Genomic DNA, 19,379 nt, shown 5'->3' with positions numbered 1-19,379 from the left:
GCACCTCAATACATAAGGCAAATGCTAACAGCCATAGGGGAAATAACAGTAACACAATAATAGTAGGGAACTTTAACACCCCACTTTCACCAATGGACAGATCATCCAAAATGAAAATAAATAAGGAAACACAAGCTTTAAATGGCACATTAAACAAGATGGACTTAATTGATATTTATAGGACATTCCATCCAAAAACCACAGAATATATTTTCTTCTCAAGTGCTCATGGAACATTCGCCAGAATAGATCATATCTTGGGTCACAAATCAAGCCTTGGTCAATTTAAGAAAATTGAAATCATATCAAGTATCTTTTCTGACCACAATGCTATGAGACTAGATATCAATGACAGGAAAAAAACTGTAAAAAATACAAACACATGGAGACTAAACAATACACAACTAAATAACCAAGAGATCACTGAAGAAATCAAAGCGGAAATCAAAAAAGACCTAAAAACAAATGACAATGAAAACACGATGACCCAAAACCTATGGGATGCAGCAAAAGCAGTTCTAAGAGGGAAGTTTATAGCAATACAATCCTACCTCAAAAAACAAGAAAAATCTCAAATAACCAACCTAAAGCAATTAGAGAAAAAAGAACAACAACAAAAAAACCCCACAAAGTTAGCAGAAGGAAAGAAATCATAAAGATCAGATCAGAAATAAAATTTTTAAGAAATGAAGGAAACAATAGCAAAGATCAATAAAACTAACAGCTGGTTCTTTGAGAAGATAAACAAAATTGATAAACCATTAGCCAGACTCATCAAGAAAAAAAGGAAGAAGACTCAAACCAACAGAACTAGAAATGAAAAAGGAGAAGTAACAACTGACACTGCAAAAATACAAAGGATCATGAGAAATTACTACAAGCAACTATATGCCAATAAAATGGACAACCTGGAAGAAATGGACAAATTCTTAGAAAAGCACAACCTTCCGAGACTGAACCAGGAAGAAATAGAAAATATAAACAGACCAATCACAAGTAATGAAATTGAGACTGTGATTAAAAACCTTCCAAAAAACAAAGGCCCAGGACTAGATGGCTTCACAGGCCAATTCTATCAAACATTTAGAGAAGAGCTAACACCCATCCTTCTCAAACTCTTCCAAAATATAGCAGAGGGAGGAACACTCCCAAACTCATTCTACAAGACCACCATCACCCTGATACCAAAACCAGACAAGGATATCACAAAGAAAGAAAACTACAGGCCAATACCACTGATGAATATAGGTGCAAAAATCCTCAACAAAATACTAGCAAATACAATCCAACAGCACATTAAAAGGATCATACACCATGATCAAGTGGGGTTTATCCCAGGAATGCAAGGATTCTTCAATATATGCAAATCAATCAATGTGATAAGCCATATTAACAAACTGAAGGAGAAAAGCCATATGATCATCTCAATAGATGCAGAAAAAGCTTTCTACAAAATTCAGCACCCATTTATGATAAAAAGCCTCCAGAAAGTAGGCATAGAGGGAACTTACCTCAACATAATAAAGGCCATATATGACAAACTCACAGCCAACATCATTCTCAATGGTGAAAAACTGAAACCATTTCCACTAAGATCAGGAACAAGACAAGGTTGCCCACTCTCACCATTATTATTCAACATAGTTTTCGAAGTTTTAGCCACAGCAATCAGAGAAGAAAAAGAAATAAAAGGAATCCAAAATGGAAAAGAAGAAGTAAAACTGTGACTGTTTGCAGATGACATGATACTATACATAGAGAATCCGAAAGATGCTACCAGAAAACTACTAGAACTAATCAATGAATTTGGTAAAGTAGCAGGATACAAAATTAATGCAAAGAAATCTCTTGCATTCCTATATACTAAGGATGAAAAATCTGAAAGCAAAATTAAGGAAAAACTCCCATTTACCAATGCAATGAAAAGAATAAAATACCTAGGAATAAACCTACCTTAGGAGACCAACGACCTGTATGCAGAAAACTATAAGACCCTGATGAAAGAAGTTAAAGATGATACCAACAGATGGAGAGATATATCATATCCTTGGATTGGAAGAATCAACATTGTGAAAATGACTCTACTACCCAAAGCAATCTACAGATTCAATGCAGTCCCTATCAAACAACCAATGGCATTTTTCACAGAACTAGAACAAAAAATTTCACAATTTGTATGGAAACACAAAAGACCCTGAAGAGCAGAAGCAATCTTGAGAAAGAAAAACAGAGCTGGAGGAATCAGGCTCCCTGATGTCAGACTATACTACAAAGCTACAGTAATCAAGACAGTATGGTACTGGCACAAAAACAGAAATATAGATCAATGGAACAGGATAGAAAGCCCAGAGATAAACCCACGCACATATGGTCACCTTATTTTTGATAAAGGAGGCAAGAATATACAAGGGAGAAAAGACAGCCTCTTCAATAAGTGGTGCTGGAAAAACTTGACAGCTACATGTAAAAGAATGAAATTAGAACACTCCCTATCACCATACATGATAATAAACTCAAAATGGATTAAAGACCTAAATGTAAGGCCAGACACTATAAAACTCTTAGAGGAAAACATAGGCAGAACACTCTGACTTACATTACAGCAAGATCCTTTTGACCCATGTCCTAGAGAAATGGAAATAAAAACAAAAATAAAAAAATTGGACCTAATGAAAGTTAAAAGCTTTTGCACAACAAAGGAAACCATAAACAAGATGAAAACACAACCCTCAGAATGGGAGAAAATATTTGCAAATGAAGCAACTGACGAAGGATTAATCTCCAAAATATACAAGTAGCTCATGCAGCTCAATATCAAAAAAAACAAACAATCCTATCTAAAAAAGGGGAGAAGACCTAAATAGACATTTCTCCACAGGAGATCACAGAGTGCCAACAAACACTTGAAAGGATGCTGAACATCACTAATCATTAGAGAAATGCAAATCAAAACTCCAATGAGGTATCACCTCACACCGGTCAGAATGGCCATCATCAAAAAATGGACAAATGATAAATGCTGGGGAGGGTGTGGAGAAAAGGGAACCCTCTTGCACTTTTGGTAGGAATGTAAATTGATACAGCCACTATGGAGAATAGTGGAGGTTCCTTAAAAAATTAAAAATAGAACTACCATACGACCCAGCAATCCCACTACAGGGCATATACCCTGAGAAAACCATAATTCAAAAAGAGTCATGTACCACAATGTTCATTGCAGCACTATTTACAATAGCCAGGACATGGAAGCAACCTAAGTGTTCATCAACAGGTGAATGGATAAAGAAGATGTGGTACATATATACAATGGAATATTACTCAGACATAAAAAGAAACGAAACTGAGTTATTTGGAGTGAAGTGGATGGACCTAGAGTCTGTCATACAGATTGAAGCAAGTCAGAAAGAGAAAAACAAATATTGTATGCTAACACATATATATTGAATCTAAAAAAAAAGAAAGGTTCTGTTGAACCTAAGGGCAGGAAAGGAATAAAGACTCAGACATAGAGAATGGACTTGAGGACATGAGGAGGGGGAAGGGTAATATGGAATGAAGTGAGAGAGTAGCATTGACATATATACACTACCAAATGTAGAATAGATAGCTAGTGGGAAGCAGCTGTATCCCACAGGGAGATGTAAGAGAGAGGAGATATGGGGTTATATGTATATGTATATGTATAGCTGATTCACTTTGTTATACAGCAGAAACTAACACACCATTGTAAAGCAATTATACTCTAATAAAGATGTTAAAAAAAATAAAGACATATAAGGCTATTAAAAAAAAAAGTACCTGGATTTTTCAAAAGGCATTTTTGATAGGTAGTGTAATTGGAAATATACTCTATTTGCTTTCTTTTCTTTTTTTTTGTTTCTTTTTTCTTTTCCATTTTTTCTCCCAGAGGGTAAGGGAAGTATTGCTTATGTTCTACATCACAACAATTAAAAGGCTGTTTTAGCATTCAGAAACAACCCCCGGCCAAAAAAAAAAGAAAAATCAAACTGAATAGCAGAAGTCCTCCATACTGTATCATGGACACAGGAATGCAACTAAATGATATAGAGTCATTTCCATGACAGACAATCAAGGAAACCTTGTTGGGAGGTGATGCTTGATTTAATACTTGAAAGATAGTTAGCCCTGAAGACGTAGGTTGAGATGGGTGAGGGAAGACTCAAGACATTCTGTTGGAGAGAATAGCATAGCAATGCACAGAAGTATGAAGATTCAAGGATTGTTTGTTCATTCTACAAAGTTATTGAGTGACTATTATATTAGGATTCATCAGTGAACAATGCAAAGAACCCTGCCTAGTGAAGATTACATTCTAGCAGAGAATGTTGGCTACTTATACTTGGTTGGATGACATTAGACTTAAAGCATAAACCAGTGACAGACTGTAGATGGACTTTATCCTGTTGGCAATGGCCAGCAATTGAAGGGTTATCCCTCCAACTGGGGTCTGGGCGCATTGAATGTAATCTGGGGATGATAGATTCTGAAACTGCCTGGCATAAGACCACAGGTTTCAGCTTCCTGGATCTGTAGGAGTTAAGCCCAAGGGGAGTGACCCACTGAAAAATTACTTGCTTATTTAGAGACATGGAAAAAAGCTTTGAACTAGGATGGAAAGACTTGGTGTGACCTCTGATTCTACCACAAACTAGCTTTGTGAACTTGGGCATGCGTATAACTTCTCAGAGGCTCAGCTTTCTCAACAGTAAACTACAGCTGATAATATTCACTCTGCCTATTTTGCAGGATTGTGGAAGTCAAAAGAGATCATTTATATGAAATTTCTTAGAAAAGTTTGTATTAATGTATGTGAAAAATAGAAAGCTTTAATACTTATTTTTGCAATCAATCTAAATCATAAGGCCTTTTACCAGATTTTCTTTAGCTTTGTTTTTCTTGGTAGTATTTCTGTATGTGTATGAATAATCTAGAACACTTCTATTACCACTTCTTTTCCCTTGTGTTGACCTTGTCTCTTCTATTTCCTGAGAGATTAGAAAAGGGTGTCTCAGCTGCAAAAAGCATGGTATGAGGGGTTATTGTCATGGAAAATACCTATAGCTATTGCACAAATCTTTGCTTTTATCTCAGCGATTCCCATTAGCACCTCCCACGGATTTTCCCTAAACAGTATTAATTTTTATGGCCTCTTAATTTTAGCTATGTAATGTCAGGATGTAGTCAAGTCCTCGTTATCTTTCTCAAATGGTGGGTTACCTCATGGAGAACTATATGTGTCTAGAATACTAATGATAGAAGAAAACTTAGAGCTCTCTACTTTCTTAGAGATGGGAATGACTGAGACTGCCGTGTCTTGTCCAAGGATTCCTGTGAGTTCATAGCAGAGGGACCATCAGAACCCAGGCTCTGGACTCTCCTGTCTGTGTTGCCCCTACTCCCTGTAGTATAGCTCCTCCCATTTCTATCTCTATTATCTCTTCATCATCCCAGACTGGGATTTATGTGATGTCTCTGAACATGAATGGAGAAAAAACGCCTAGTGTTTTCCTTCCAAAATGTGGAGGATCTTTCTCAGAGAAAACCCTCTGCCAAACTTAGAAATTCAGACTAGGAGCCTTAACCTGGCAGGTGCTCAGGACTCACCTATGACAGAGCTAGAGACCTTTTCTCATTGAAAATATAAAATAAAATGAAACTGATACGTAGAGACAATTCACCACGCTTCGGCTTTTAAAAAATACTTGGCAGGCATTAACAGAGTAATGAGGGATCACAACTACCCCATTTTACACATAAGGCAAATCAGGCAGAGAAGTTAAATAATTTTTTCAAGGTCACCAGGTGATGAGTAGTGAAGTCAAGATGAGAATATAGGGGTCAGACTGCAAAGTTTAGCTGTCATTCACCCTTCTGTTCAACACATATTCCCTGTACACACTCTTCAGTGCAGAACACTGATTTTCTTTTTAATCTATCTATTTATTTATTATTGAACAGGTAATATATGCACATGGTACAAAATTCTAGAATACAAAATTATATACAATGAAAAGTATATTTCTCTCCTCCCATGCTCTTCTCCAGCCACTCCATGCTCCTTCTCAAAGGCAAACACCATGACCAGTTTGTTTCCTTTTTTGGCCACACCGCTCGACTTGCAGGATCTTAGTTCCCCAACTAGGGATTGAACCCAGGCCCCGGGCCCTGGCAGAGAAAGTGCCAAGTCCTAAACACTGGACCACCAGAGAATTCCATTTCCAGTTTTTTATGGACTCCTTTAATGGTTGTCTGTGAACGTGGGTGTGTGTATACATATACATGCCTACACGTATATATCTGTGTATATATGTATAACATACATACATATATAATATTACACACAATCTTCTACACCTTGCTTTTTTCACATAACAGTTATTCTTGTAAATTTTTACACATGGATACATATATATCTGCCTCATTCTTTATCCCCCTAACATTTCTTTTATATATATATATATATATATATTTTGTTGTTGCTGTTTTTGTTAGTTTCTGCTTTATAATGAAGTGAATCCAGAACACTGATTTCTTGATAGTGTGAGAGATGTTATCCAAAACTGGTCAAGGAGAACCTAGGCTTTCCATTGCTAGATAGGCAATGGAACAGGCTACATATTTTTTCCTTAAAAAAGACATTTTGTGTAAACAGAGATGTTCATTCTTAATCCAAGCACAACAATGTGTCTTTGCATTCAAAAACAAATTAAAAAAAAAAAAAAAACCCAAAAGCGCCAACCAAGTGGCAGAGGCATCAAGGCCTGATTTGCATAGCCCTGAGAACATAAAAGTCATAACTGGTTCTAATACCCCTATTATATGAATTACAGAGAGTGCTTCAGGTCAGGAGTGTTTATGGCTAGACAAAAGCATGGGGGTAGGAAAACAGTAAAGCAAATAGAGAGCTAGAGAAAGATCCATTTGTAAGCAGCATCCAAAATTATTAATTGCCATGTTCCACTGAGAGAGAGAAAAATGAAAAGAATAAGAACAAGAGCAAGGGCCTTGCTGTGGCACAGAAAAGAGACCTTTTGGAAGTAGACACTGGGTTGTGTTGCACTGAAAGTGGGAAGGGAAGTTTCTTCCTTGCTATTGGCTAGTTGGATGCAGCCCTGCTGTGAGATGCTGGACAGTCCTATTTCCTGCCTGGACATCAGTTTCCTACTCCATAAAATGAGGAACTTAGACTAGACGATTCCTAAGTTCTTTTTGGACTCCACTTCCAAGATCATAGTGCTGTGTCTTTCTCAACCATGAATTTCCCACAGTGCCTTGCACAGATCAGAAAGTATCAAGGGAAGCTGAGCAATCCCTTGGACAGAAAGCACAAAGGAAGTCTTCATAGCACCAAAGCCTACATGCTACCTCTGTGCAGATCTTTGTTGAGCTCAGCCTACCCTGTCAGATTCTCACACCTTAGCAGAGTTTACTACCTCTGTTTTCTCACCAGGAATGCACCGACCCATTCAACACAAGGAGGAGAGCCTGGTATTGCATAAGAGTACCATGGAAATCATTGGAGTGGGGTTCATAAGAAAATAGTCTTTCAGCCAAGAGACAGGGGAGTGTTTTCCTCAGGGAAGGAAAGAATGCATTACAATCAGGGGAGAGAGGCAGACATTCACACTCCTGCTACCCTCATCCAGGGAGGTCAAAGTGTTACAGAGGCTGTGATGATGGGCAAAGACTGTGGTATTGTACCCCAGGACAAGAAGTAATGAGGCTAAGGAGATGAAAGATGGAGGGCAGAGGCAGCCAAACTATGTTCTGTACTCATGGATAGGATATTATAAGAAGGAAGAAGAAGGGCAGTATCTAAGAAGACAAAACACCCATTGATTGCCAAATCCTGATTGAATACCAGCCAGCCCTGGGACACTATGATGCCTTCTGCTGGGCCTGGGTGAGACTACTCTTAGACGTGACTCCTTGCCCTGCATGTGACTCTTGAAGGTATCGCAAGTCTGAGGGTGAGGGTCAATAGGAATGAAGTGTCAGGCCACTACCTCCAAGGAATGGCTTGGAACTCCTGGCCATGTGCAAATAACTCTGGTGTCCTATCCATTGTAGAGGGAATTACCACTCCCCTAGGAACATCAGGTTTGAGTGGAGAATGGAATACGATGTGGGTGTCTCCAGTAGAAAGGAAGAGAGGGGAACAGGCAGGGAAATGGGAATGTTCCAAAAACAACTTTCACATCATTTTGCTGAAAGTTTGTGCTGCTTACAAGTAAATCACTTAAGGTAAAACACCTCCAGGTCTCTGAAGAAGCAAAAGGCAAGAAGGGAAAAGGACATTGAAATGCCCCCCTATCTTAAAAGTAGTAAAAGAAAATACAAAAAACACGTGCACTGAAATCCACACACCCACACAGTGGCCTGAAAATAGTATTGAACTTAGAAATCTTTTTCCTAGGGCTTGGTTTCTCCTGCCTGGGTGAGATTCACAAAAATGAGTTTCCTAGAACATTCTTTTATAACCTTCCTGTTGGATATTTATGAATGCCAAAATTTGCTATAATATACCAAATATAATATACCTTGATGCCACTGTAATTCTAGAACTCTTGAGAGCAAACATTCTGAACATATCCAAAACGCATTTGGCAGGAGGCCCTGTGGAGTGATACAGCAGAATTTCTATTCATTTCACAGCCCAGAATCTGACAGTGGGTTGATCTTTGTGTTCTTTCTCCTTACACTCTCATTTAAAATTCCAGCCTTTCTGTACCCTAGATATAGTGAGTGCTTTCAAGTGCTTTCTCTATTTTTTACTCATTAATGGAGCAGAGTAGTATTAGGAAGGTATTGGTAAGTTGAAAAAAAATTGAATACAGCTAATGCAAACTTATCTAAAATATGGTAGGGCAGAATGATCAACTTGTAAATGACAGTACCTAGAGTTTAGGAATATAAAACCAGTATTCAAAATCATCATAACTTCTTTTACAGATAAAATTGTGGTACTCCCCAAATTATAGAGCAAATGCCAGATGAATTAAAGTGCCATAAAATTCTTCATTTACTATATATTGTTCTGTAAGCCAAGCTCTCTTTGCTAGAAATTTCTTCTCATCTTTTGGCCCGTTGTATCTAAATTTTACTCAAATTACAAAATTCTGTACCTCAAGATCCAAGGCCTAGAATTCTGAGCAGAGTCGCAAAAGAGAAATTTACCTGCCAGTACTTGCCACTCAGCACGTAGGTTCAGGATTAGTGTGAGAGTTACAAATCTCATAAATTTCAAGCACACACCCAACACTGACTCTAAAGCAGCCAAAAATAAATAATTTTTTTTAAAATAATAAAAATAAAAAATAAGAGCACAACTTTAATGAACCACTATTATCTGAAAAAATATATGTATTATACATATATAATATGTATATATACCTATACACACATTTGTTGAGTTTTCACACTGTAAATTGTCTTAAAACTACAACCTCATATCTATATTGGCAGAGCTGTTTTATGCCATCCTTCAGCTCTCTCCTAAAGGAAATTACTGAAATAGTAACAAGTTAGGGTTTCACACTCCTCATTTTACAGACGCTGAAACCGTGGTGCAGAAAATTAAGCATCGGGCCCCAGTCATCAGACTTCGGTCCATTGTTCTTTCCACTCTTTCTCTTTGTATTTCCATGAAAATCTATACATCTGCATAACCATTTTTGGAATGAGTCTGAAGCACCGGAAAAAAAAAGTCTCAAGTTCAGAAAAATAATAATAAACTAATAATAAACACTAAGGCCTTTATAGTTACAAAGAGGATGCTGGGAAATCTATACTCAAGGCTGGACGTATCCTATGTTCAGTTTACCTAGTAAGAGGACTGTGGAATATGAAAAGAGAAAGAATTGTTGAAGGGAGAGTGAATACTGTCTCCTGCCAGTCTACAGGTGTCCTGACTCAAGATTCCTGAGTCAGGAAGGCTCCAATGTGTACCCCACCACACACGTACACTCATTTCGTACTTTTATTTTGCTATCAGCAGTGTCTTGTATACCAACTAGAATCCCTGGGCTACCTTCTAGAAACTTTGGACAGTGCACCAAAACACAGAAATATAGTCCCTGGATCTCAGAAGTCCTATGCAAATTTTAGATAATCCAAGCATGTTTAATCAACAGTAAGTCTTTGGTGTTTTGTATTGTTAGTTAAGTTATTCTAATAACTAACAGTGTAACAGCAAAAAATCATTATCCATTATCATCTGCATCTAATTTCTTTTTAAAATATTTTAGTAACTTTATGAAATACAGAAGTGAAGAGTGAAAAACAACATAATCAGAAATTTTAATAAGAATTTAAATATAGTAAACCTAAAATTTTGTTGTTTTCATGATATTAGAGGTACGTATACACAAAATGAGAAATATCCTCTGAATGCAATTAACTGCTCATGAACTATCACTGCAACCTGGGAAATAACCATCCTCTATATACTGATTTCAAATACATCTCTGATATGTTCTAGCTTATCATTACTTCTGATTGTTCATCTTGTATTTGCATCATTATTTGCAATACTTTAAAAAAATTGTAACATTTGATGGCTTATGGTTTTGTTGAGAGAGGATGACCATGTTCTTTGCTCCAAAATTACAAAATATTTTTATTTTTAAATTCATAAACACCAATTAGAAGGATCAATTCAGTGAGTTAAATTTCTACATCATCTAGTTTCTTCCAGTTTATCAATATCTTCAATACATACCCACCTTCAGTATTTGTCCACTCGTGAAGCGTATCGGGTAAATTTTGGTAACAAGAATCATTAGAGCTAAAGAATACTGTCACATGTCCTTTTAGAAAAATAGAATGGTCAGGCTCTTGTCCTCCAAATTTACATGATGAAATTCACCTGTTTAATAATTAACTATATAAGAGTACCATATATTCTTTTTCATCCTTAGAACTCTATTGCTCAACCATTGAGCCTTTTGTTTGAGAAAGTTCATCTAAGATATCATCACACAAAGACTCAGTCTGAGATTTAACTTGACAATTCATTTCACCATCATCACTAGAGTCCCAGGTGGCACTGTCTCTTTATAGTCATCTTCTGATTTAACAATTTTGAAACATCTTCCTCTGTCAATTTTAATCTCTTGGACATTATGAGGAGAAAATTTTTTTAAAAATCTGAATTCTTATTAAAAAAACTAAAAGCAGACTACAAAGATAAATGTCTCTCATATTATTCTATACGTTCTTGAAAGATGATGCAAAAATTTTGAGCAACACAGTAGGAAAACTGGATAATTATACAATAGTAAATTCATTTAATCACCCTCCAGTCTTCTTACTGCATCATCTTTCTAAGCCAGTTGTCCAATAAAACTATATGAAAGCCACTTACATAAATATAAGTTTTCTAAATTTAAGTAGGCACATACAATATAAAAAGAGAGGTAAAATTAATTTTAGTAATAGATTTTATTTAACCTGTAACATCTTTGAACACATATCTGCATCAAAATTATCAGTGAACTATTTTATATTCTTTGTTTTCATTCTAAATCTCTGAAATCTAATGTGCAATCTGTACTTATAGCACTTCTCAGTTTTGAATAGCCACATTTTAAGTACTTAGTAGTCATATATGTCTAGTAGTTACCATATTAGATAGCATAGTTTTGGACAATTCCACCATTCTTCCTTTTTAAAAATTTTAGTCTTTGGGTTCTTTGATCATTGAATTAATTGATAAGTTAGGATAAAGTAATTCCTAGAATGATAAAAAGAGACAACGTCTCAAGATATGGAAAAACAAAATCACTTTCCATACTGAACTTTAGATTTATAAAGGCCCTTTGATAATTACAATAGATACATTTTATTCTTTTTTAAAAAGGCAGTGGGCTTCCCTGGTGGCGCAGTGGTTGAGAGTCTGCCTGCCAATGCAGGAAATACGGGTTCGAGCCCTGGTCTGGGAGGATCCCACGTGCCGCGGAGCAATTAGGCCCGTGAGCCACAACTACTGAGCCTGCGCTCTGCAACAGGAGAGGTCGCGATAGTGAGAGGCCCACGCACCGCGATGAAGAGTGGCCTCCGCTTGCCACGACTGGAGGAGGCCCTCACGCAGAAACGGGAACCCAACGCAGCCAAAAAAAAAAAAAAAAAAGTAGTTTTGGAATTCTTAAGAATTTTTAAGAGTTCAAAGTTGAGAGAACAGACTGATGAAAAAATCAGCCAAAGACCTTAACAGACATCTCACAAAAGGGATATACAGATGAAGAATAAACATATGAAAAGATACTCCACTTAGGTCATTAGGGATGTGCAAATTAAAACATCGAGATATCACTACACACCTTTTAGAATGGCCAAAATCCAGAACACTAACACCACCAAATGCTGGTGAGGATGTGGAACAACAGGACCTCTCATTCACTGCTGATAGGAAGGCATAGCCGCTTTGGAACACAATTAAGCAGTTTCCTACAAACTTAAACATATTCTTATCATACAATCCAGCAATCACACTCTTTGGTATTTACCCAAAGGAGTAGAAAATTTATGTCCACGTGAAAACTTGCACACAGATGTTTATAGCACCTTCATTCATAACTGTCAAAACTTGGAAGCAACCAAGATGTCTTTCAACAGGAAATGAACAAATAAACTGGTATGTCCAGACAATAGAGTATTATTCAGTGCTAAAAAAAAAAAGATTAAGCCATAAAGACATGGAGGAAATTTAAATGTATGTGTACTACTAAGTGAAAGAAGTCCACCTGAAAAGACTATACTATGATTCTAGCTATATGACATTCTTAAAAAGGCAAAATTATGGAGACAATTTTAAAATAATGCCAGACAGTAAAAGTTGCTGGCAGGAGTTTTTGGGAGGGAGGGATAAATAAGTGAAACACAGGATTTTTAGGGCAGTGAAACTACTCGTTATGATACCATAATGGTGGACATGTCATTATACATTTGTCCAAACTCATAAAATGTACAACACAAGAGTGAACCCTAATGTAAACTGTGGACTTTGGGTGATAATGATGTATCAACATAGGTTCCTCAGTTGTAACAAATGTAGCACTCTGGAGGGGGAGGTTTGATAATGAGGGAAGCTAAGCATCTGTGGACTCTGTACTTTTCTCTCAATTTTGCTATGAAGCTAAAACTTCTCTAAAAAAAACCCTTAAAGTTAAAAAAGTTTTGTTCCTATGCACTTCAGAAGACCTCTAAGAAAGAATAAAAGTCATGAAGTACCAATCCATACAAATGGTTAGAACTGCTCAAAAAAAATAGAAATAAATGACAATTCAGTCCAAAGTACCTTAATAGTATATCAAGGATTAACCATTTTCACGCTTTTTCTTTTTCTGGCAGCCATTGTATCAACCATGTCATTTTGAGGGATCTAACACCTAAATTTTAAGGAATAAGAACTGGAACCTTTTGGTACCCCTAATTTAAGCTGAAACTGCCTTGCCAATAGGAATGCATTTTTTCATCATGTGATTACAACTATTAATAGGAAAACACATTAATGTATGTAATACTATATATATGTTATTCTGTAAAGTTATATATAAATCTAAGGTACTAAGTTGTTTTCATGCCATCTAATGTCAGTCCATAAAAGAACAAACTTACTTCTTTAAAAAAAAAAAATCATTAAACCGTTTTGATAGAAGATATTTCATTTGCTGAATCAATATATATAATTGAAAGGTGATATTTAACACTGAGTTTAAAGGGGAACATGCCATAGCCCACCATCTGCAATGCTGTTCCCACATAAAATCAGGGTAATCTGCATGCCAGCCCGCAGTCCTGAGGAGGTCATTGCTGAGCACCATGGGAAGGTCACTAAATTAGACATTAGGAATATCTGCAGTCTAGTCCCTGTTCCAAAGCAAACTAATTCTGACCTCAATCAAATAACATATTAAATCTGCGAGTATCTTGTGTACCAAATGAGGTGTATATTCCTGGTCTTTAGATTGGCTAAAATAAGAAAATAATGACTTTTTGTTTCAGGATTAGAAGTATCAATATTTGAATCTCTCTAATGTTTCTTTCAATATTTTTTCCTCTACCTCAATAAAAATAAGGCCAAAGGATAGACAGGCAGGCAGACAGACAGACAAACACACACACACACCCAACACCATTTCTCAATGCATTTTTATTTATTTTTTAATTTTATTGCATGTCCTGGCAAACATAAGTGGCTTGTGGATTTGCCTCTGGCTCACCAAAAGCCCATTACCCAAAATACCAAAAGACAAGCAACTGAAGCTTAAAAAAAAAAAAAAAAAAAAAAAAAAAAAGCATCACATCTATAAGAAAAACTTTTCAAAAACATTAATAAAGCATATAAAACATTTGGCATTGACTTAATTTTTTACAATTATAAAAATAATTAAAAAAATGCAACCTTTTAACATTCAACATCCTGCATACTATACTTTAGGGGAATATCAAGAAAACAGAAGGTAAATGGATTTAATGAAGTAAGTTCTAGTCTCCATTTCCATTTCTAATCAACTCCAAACAAAAATCTACCCATTCTTCAGCTAACTGTACTGAACTGAGGCCACAAGAACTCCATTAAGCCCATGCCCCCTCTGTCTGTCTTAATATTCTTTTGCCCCTCATGCTAGCTACTCATACACTCAAAAAACGTAAGTTGCCACCAGGATGTGAGGCCAGTAGTTGTGCCTCACTTCGGCTCATGCCAAACCCATGATATACAGTGAAGGAATTTCTGAGTCCTTAGTGCCACCTGAAGAGTGCTGAAATAGCTCAGAAGATGTCCTAGGTTTATTCAAACACTCATGATAGTCCAGGAAGCCATTTGCCCTCCTAGCATTGCCAAGGCATGGCTTTCATTCTTCCTGTTAATAGGTTTTCAAACCTGCATGCTTGTTCCACATATTAACAGTGCTTATTACCATTTATGCAAAATAAAACTTTGAAATCAAGGACTCACTCTCTTTAACATACAAAACTAAAAAATAAAAAATAAAAATCAATTTTTCCCTTCCCCCCATCTTACAGTAATGGCATTTAAAAATTTGACATTGTAGTCTTACTAAATGGTGTTTCCAGGAAAATATAAAAACAATAATAATAACAAAAAAAGTTTCAACTGTGGTTCTGGAAAACCCGGTATCCCAAGAAGAAAAAGATAGTGAAACACAAAGTATGCACGTTCACTTGCAAAACATATATACACTTTTCAGATGAAACTCATATATATTTTTGAGCCACATTAGTCCTTTTGCACTTTAAAATAAAAATGGAAGCTTATGTGCAATGATAGCCCTTTACCAGAAGGCACGACAGGCTTTTAGAGCTCATTAGCATATATACAAAATACTTGTTTCATAGTTTGAAAAAAAGTATTTGCTACAAAGTATGTTTCTAAAAGATGTACAGCAATATCTCCATTTACACGTTTTTTCAGAGTCTGAAGACAACTCTTTGCTTATGTGGTTCAGGCAACATCTCCAATGGAAGGCTTATCCTCTGATCTGTCAGGACATTTTTATGTGTATGCACAGTCCAGAAGACAGATGGACGGGAAACTGGGTTCTCACAGTTACTTTCCAACAAAGTGAAACTATTATTGTTCAAAAAGAAAAGTGATATGGTGATACAACTGATGCTTTAGGAAAACTGATCTCATAATTTTATATTTTCCAAATCACTGCTCCTATTTTAAACCTTGAAGAGAGAAAGATCAACAAGCCTGTATATGCAGAATTTTATAGAACATGAGGGTCGTTAGAAGAAACATTTGCCAAATAATACTATTTATGTTTCAAAAAGTCCTCCAAGTATTTCAATTCATGGCTCACTGAGATCTCTTACTGTTTAGTGGAGATTCAATAACTCTGTATGATTCCTGTTTTTCCTGGATATTCTTAATAGACATTAAAGCTTTATTGCAAGAACTAGGCCGATGGCATTCATCCCAATCAAATCAACCTTAATTCTAACAAGGGTAGCAAATGTATAATTGAGTTAATCAATCTAGTAGGAAAATTTGGTTTACAGGCGTTTGTACTGGCAGCTAATGCTTTGCCAAAAAATACTGAGAGTTAAGGTGTCTGGCATTAAATTTGAGGAGATTGCTGAAATACCCAGACACGTGATACCAGGTGTTATTGAACTGGCTTCCATGACTTTTTAAGAATTTTAGCCATGACTCACATTCCCCAATCCCAACCAAGAGCAAGAGAGAATATTTCCTTTCCTATGGTGAGTGATAGCGTGAACATGAACTTTTTCTTGCACTTGAACTAAATCACCCCAAAGGCAACCACCATCAGTAGGAGGGATAACATTAACATAAAATATACCAACATAGAGAATCGTGTACATATGTATACAGTCTCACCCACATAATAACAAGCAGATCTAACCAAAGGTTTGATGTGGCATGTGTTTAGCATCAAAAGAACTGAAGGCACCTACATGTCACTGTCACTCACATGTCCTATCAAGATCTAGATACCTATTACCATACATGGCTGGCCTTGAGAGATGGGGTATAGATAAGCCATCCAAAAAGTAAAAAAAAAAAAAAAAAAAAAAGGCAATAAGTGCAACTCAATTTTTTTTCCTTTAAATTACATTTTAAACAATACTCAATGCCCCCCACCCAAAAATATATACTGTATATTTATATATTTATATATATAGTCTTAGACTATAAGGGTGAAAATGCTTTATAAAAGTCAAGGAGAGACCTCTGCAGCTTAAGGAGACACACACTGCTTTTTTGCTCACTTCTACCTAGCCATGACAATTACAGTCCTGCAAGCAAGAGACCTGAAGGCTTAAAGCCAGAATCACAATCAGATGCCAGGTTGCACATTAGGTAAAAAGTAGCCTCTTCCTTCTCCTTCCCTTAAGAAACCTGACTGAAAAGAGGAAGGAGGGGAGCTAGGAAGAATGCTTGGCTGGTCAAACAGTGGCGCCTGGTAGTGGGGTTAGGGGGTGGGAAGACGGAAAGAGCTTGAACCGCAACGCTCATCTCACTCCCCCTCCTCTTTGATGCGCTGTTGCTTGTTGCGACGAGCATCCATGTCAAAGTTGAAGTCATTCCACTCATCGCGGGGTGGGAAGGAGATGGTCTGGCGGAGCGTGAAGCGCACGGCGTCAATTACACGCTCGCCCCGGGTCTCACTGGAGCCCACACTGACTGTGGAGGCACCACTTGGGGTCCGCAGGAGGTGGGGAGGGGACGAGAAGTCATGGAGCTGCCGGTGGTCCAGGATGCCTTTCCAGATGGCATGTCGGAATTGCTCAGGGATTTTTAGACTTGCCAAATCCTGTGCAATAGGGAAGCAAATCAGGAAGAATTAAGACAAGGAGACAAACTGACATTTAGTCCACACCATTCTGTCATTCCCCAATGCTCGGCTTTAACTGACCTGCATTTACTGAACTCTACATTGGAAAATAAAATTAGCTCTTTATTAATCTTTGGCATATATGTAACCAAGCACAGATATACAGGCTTGAGGTGTCATCTCTTCCTGTAAGTAGCATTTTACTTATTCTCTATCGGTCTCAGTTTCTTCAGTGGTAAAATAGAGGTAATATTTAGATCAGAGAACACAAATCCCCAAACAAAAACATCAGGTAAAGGAAACTTCCAACTCTCAGATCTACCTCGCTCTAATCACTGGAAGAAAGATATTAATGGAATGCCATCAGTTCTCAAATGAGGAGATGGGAACAAAAGATTACTAACAGATATTGAACACTTTCGACATGCCAGGGGTTGAACTACTTATTTTTTATTCATGATCTCATTTAATGCTAAGATTAGTGGTAGATATTATTCCACCTATTTTACAGACAGAAAAGCTGAAGGTCAGAGAGGTTGATAATTCTAACGTTACACAATTAATTGAATGAAATGTGGATTCAGGACCGCCTCTGAGCCTAAAACTGCCCTAATGGCCAAAAGGTTTTTTGGTGTTTGGATAAATCAGGGTATCAAAATACAGAGTACGTGTCCATGTTCTGTGGTTGGGGGTAGAAGGCATTACAAAGATGGTTGATCTTAACTAACTGTGGTCGCATCTCTGTTTACCTGCACTAGCTCCTCATTAGCTTGTTTTAGTGTTGGCTCGCGTTTTTTATGGAGCAGTATGGTAGGTAGAAAGAACATCGTGCTTAGAGTCAGAAGACCTTGACAGAAGTTCTTATTCTGTCACTGACTGGCTCTAGACCTTCATTAAGTCACTTATTTTCTACTGGCCTCAGTTTCCTCATTGGTAAAATGGGATACAATTCCTTTTTAGGTCAACACATACTGTGGACTCATATGCAAATGAGGATATGAAAGTATTTTGCAAATTATAAAGCACACTATGTAAATCTTAAATCATTTGAATTATTACTATGGTATACCATGATTAACCCATCCTTGCATCTTAGAGGGAATACTTATAACAACTCCAAAATTTAACCATATTCCTTTTCCAGGGAGGTATGTGAAGTAACTGAGACTGGTGTTGAGAGACAAGCAGAAAAGGAGGTGTCTATTTCCAGTGATGAGCAGGAAGAAGCTGAAGTGAGGATGCGGAAATCAGATAGCCTCCCAATATTTCCTAATTTGGAAATGTGCAGTGTGGGTACTCCAATTTCCTATTCTAGCATACATTATAAAGAAGTTATTCCACAAATAGATAAGTGAGCATAGTTCTTTATGCTTCTGAAACTCCCAATAAGTCCCAAACTCTCTGTACACTAGGCTCCATTAATCTGCATTACTCTCTGGATAGATTTTAACTTATACTGACAGGTGAGAAAGCTGTGGCCCAGAGCCTGGCCCAGGACCTAGCCAACACCAGCAGAGATAGATTTGTGGAGAGCATCAGCAGATCCTAGCAGCCAAAGGGGCATCCTGACATACTCCCCAGTGGGGACAGTGAGCCAGTTGAAGGTAAAACTTTACAAATATAGGGAAGGGACACATTTCCTGTTCCATCATGTAAGGCTCTCAGACACAGGGCAACACACCGTCTTGTGTCAAACTGCCTTCAGTGGATGGACATCATTGTAAAGTTCTCTGAAACTTGTTGGAACGTACTCCTGAAGCTTTCTCTATAGCTTTTACTTATAATTTCTTCCATCAGGGTGCAGCAGCCAGGGGTGATTGAGGGAGTGGAGAGGGGAGGGCATAGGGGCAGCATAGCATATACTTGTCACCAGAGGGCTTGTCTCACGCTTGCAGGGACGTCTCTAGCATCGGTGCTCAAGGGGGGGTGGGGGGCAAAAAGAGGTCCCAACTACAGAAGCGGCAGCAGAGACAGAGAGTATCTTCTTCCACCAGCCCAAAGGGCCCTCTGGAAGCTAGAAAGGAGGAT

General features: G+C 37.3%; 1 protein-coding gene across 5 annotated transcripts in view; it reads right to left on the bottom strand.

Moving 5' to 3' along the window:
* Positions 1 to 14,328: 14,328 nt before the first annotated feature.
* The window catches only part of TP63 (tumor protein p63), a 222,300-nt gene continuing 217,249 nt past the window's right edge, over positions 14,329 to 19,379 (bottom strand). For all 5 annotated transcript variants that reach the window (XM_028162102.2, XM_007195218.3, XM_007195219.2 and 2 more), the window contains one exon: positions 14,329 to 17,330. In XM_028162102.2, coding sequence (XP_028017903.1) covers positions 17,034 to 17,330 — 297 coding nt within the window. In that variant the 3' untranslated portion in view covers positions 14,329 to 17,033. The remainder of the gene's footprint in view (positions 17,331 to 19,379) is intronic.

Source organism: Balaenoptera acutorostrata, chromosome 4, assembly GCF_949987535.1.
Source record: "Balaenoptera acutorostrata chromosome 4, mBalAcu1.1, whole genome shotgun sequence".
In the NCBI taxonomy this organism is placed as follows: domain Eukaryota; kingdom Metazoa; phylum Chordata; class Mammalia; order Artiodactyla; family Balaenopteridae; genus Balaenoptera; species Balaenoptera acutorostrata.
This window is presented reverse-complemented; position numbering and strand designations above follow the sequence as displayed.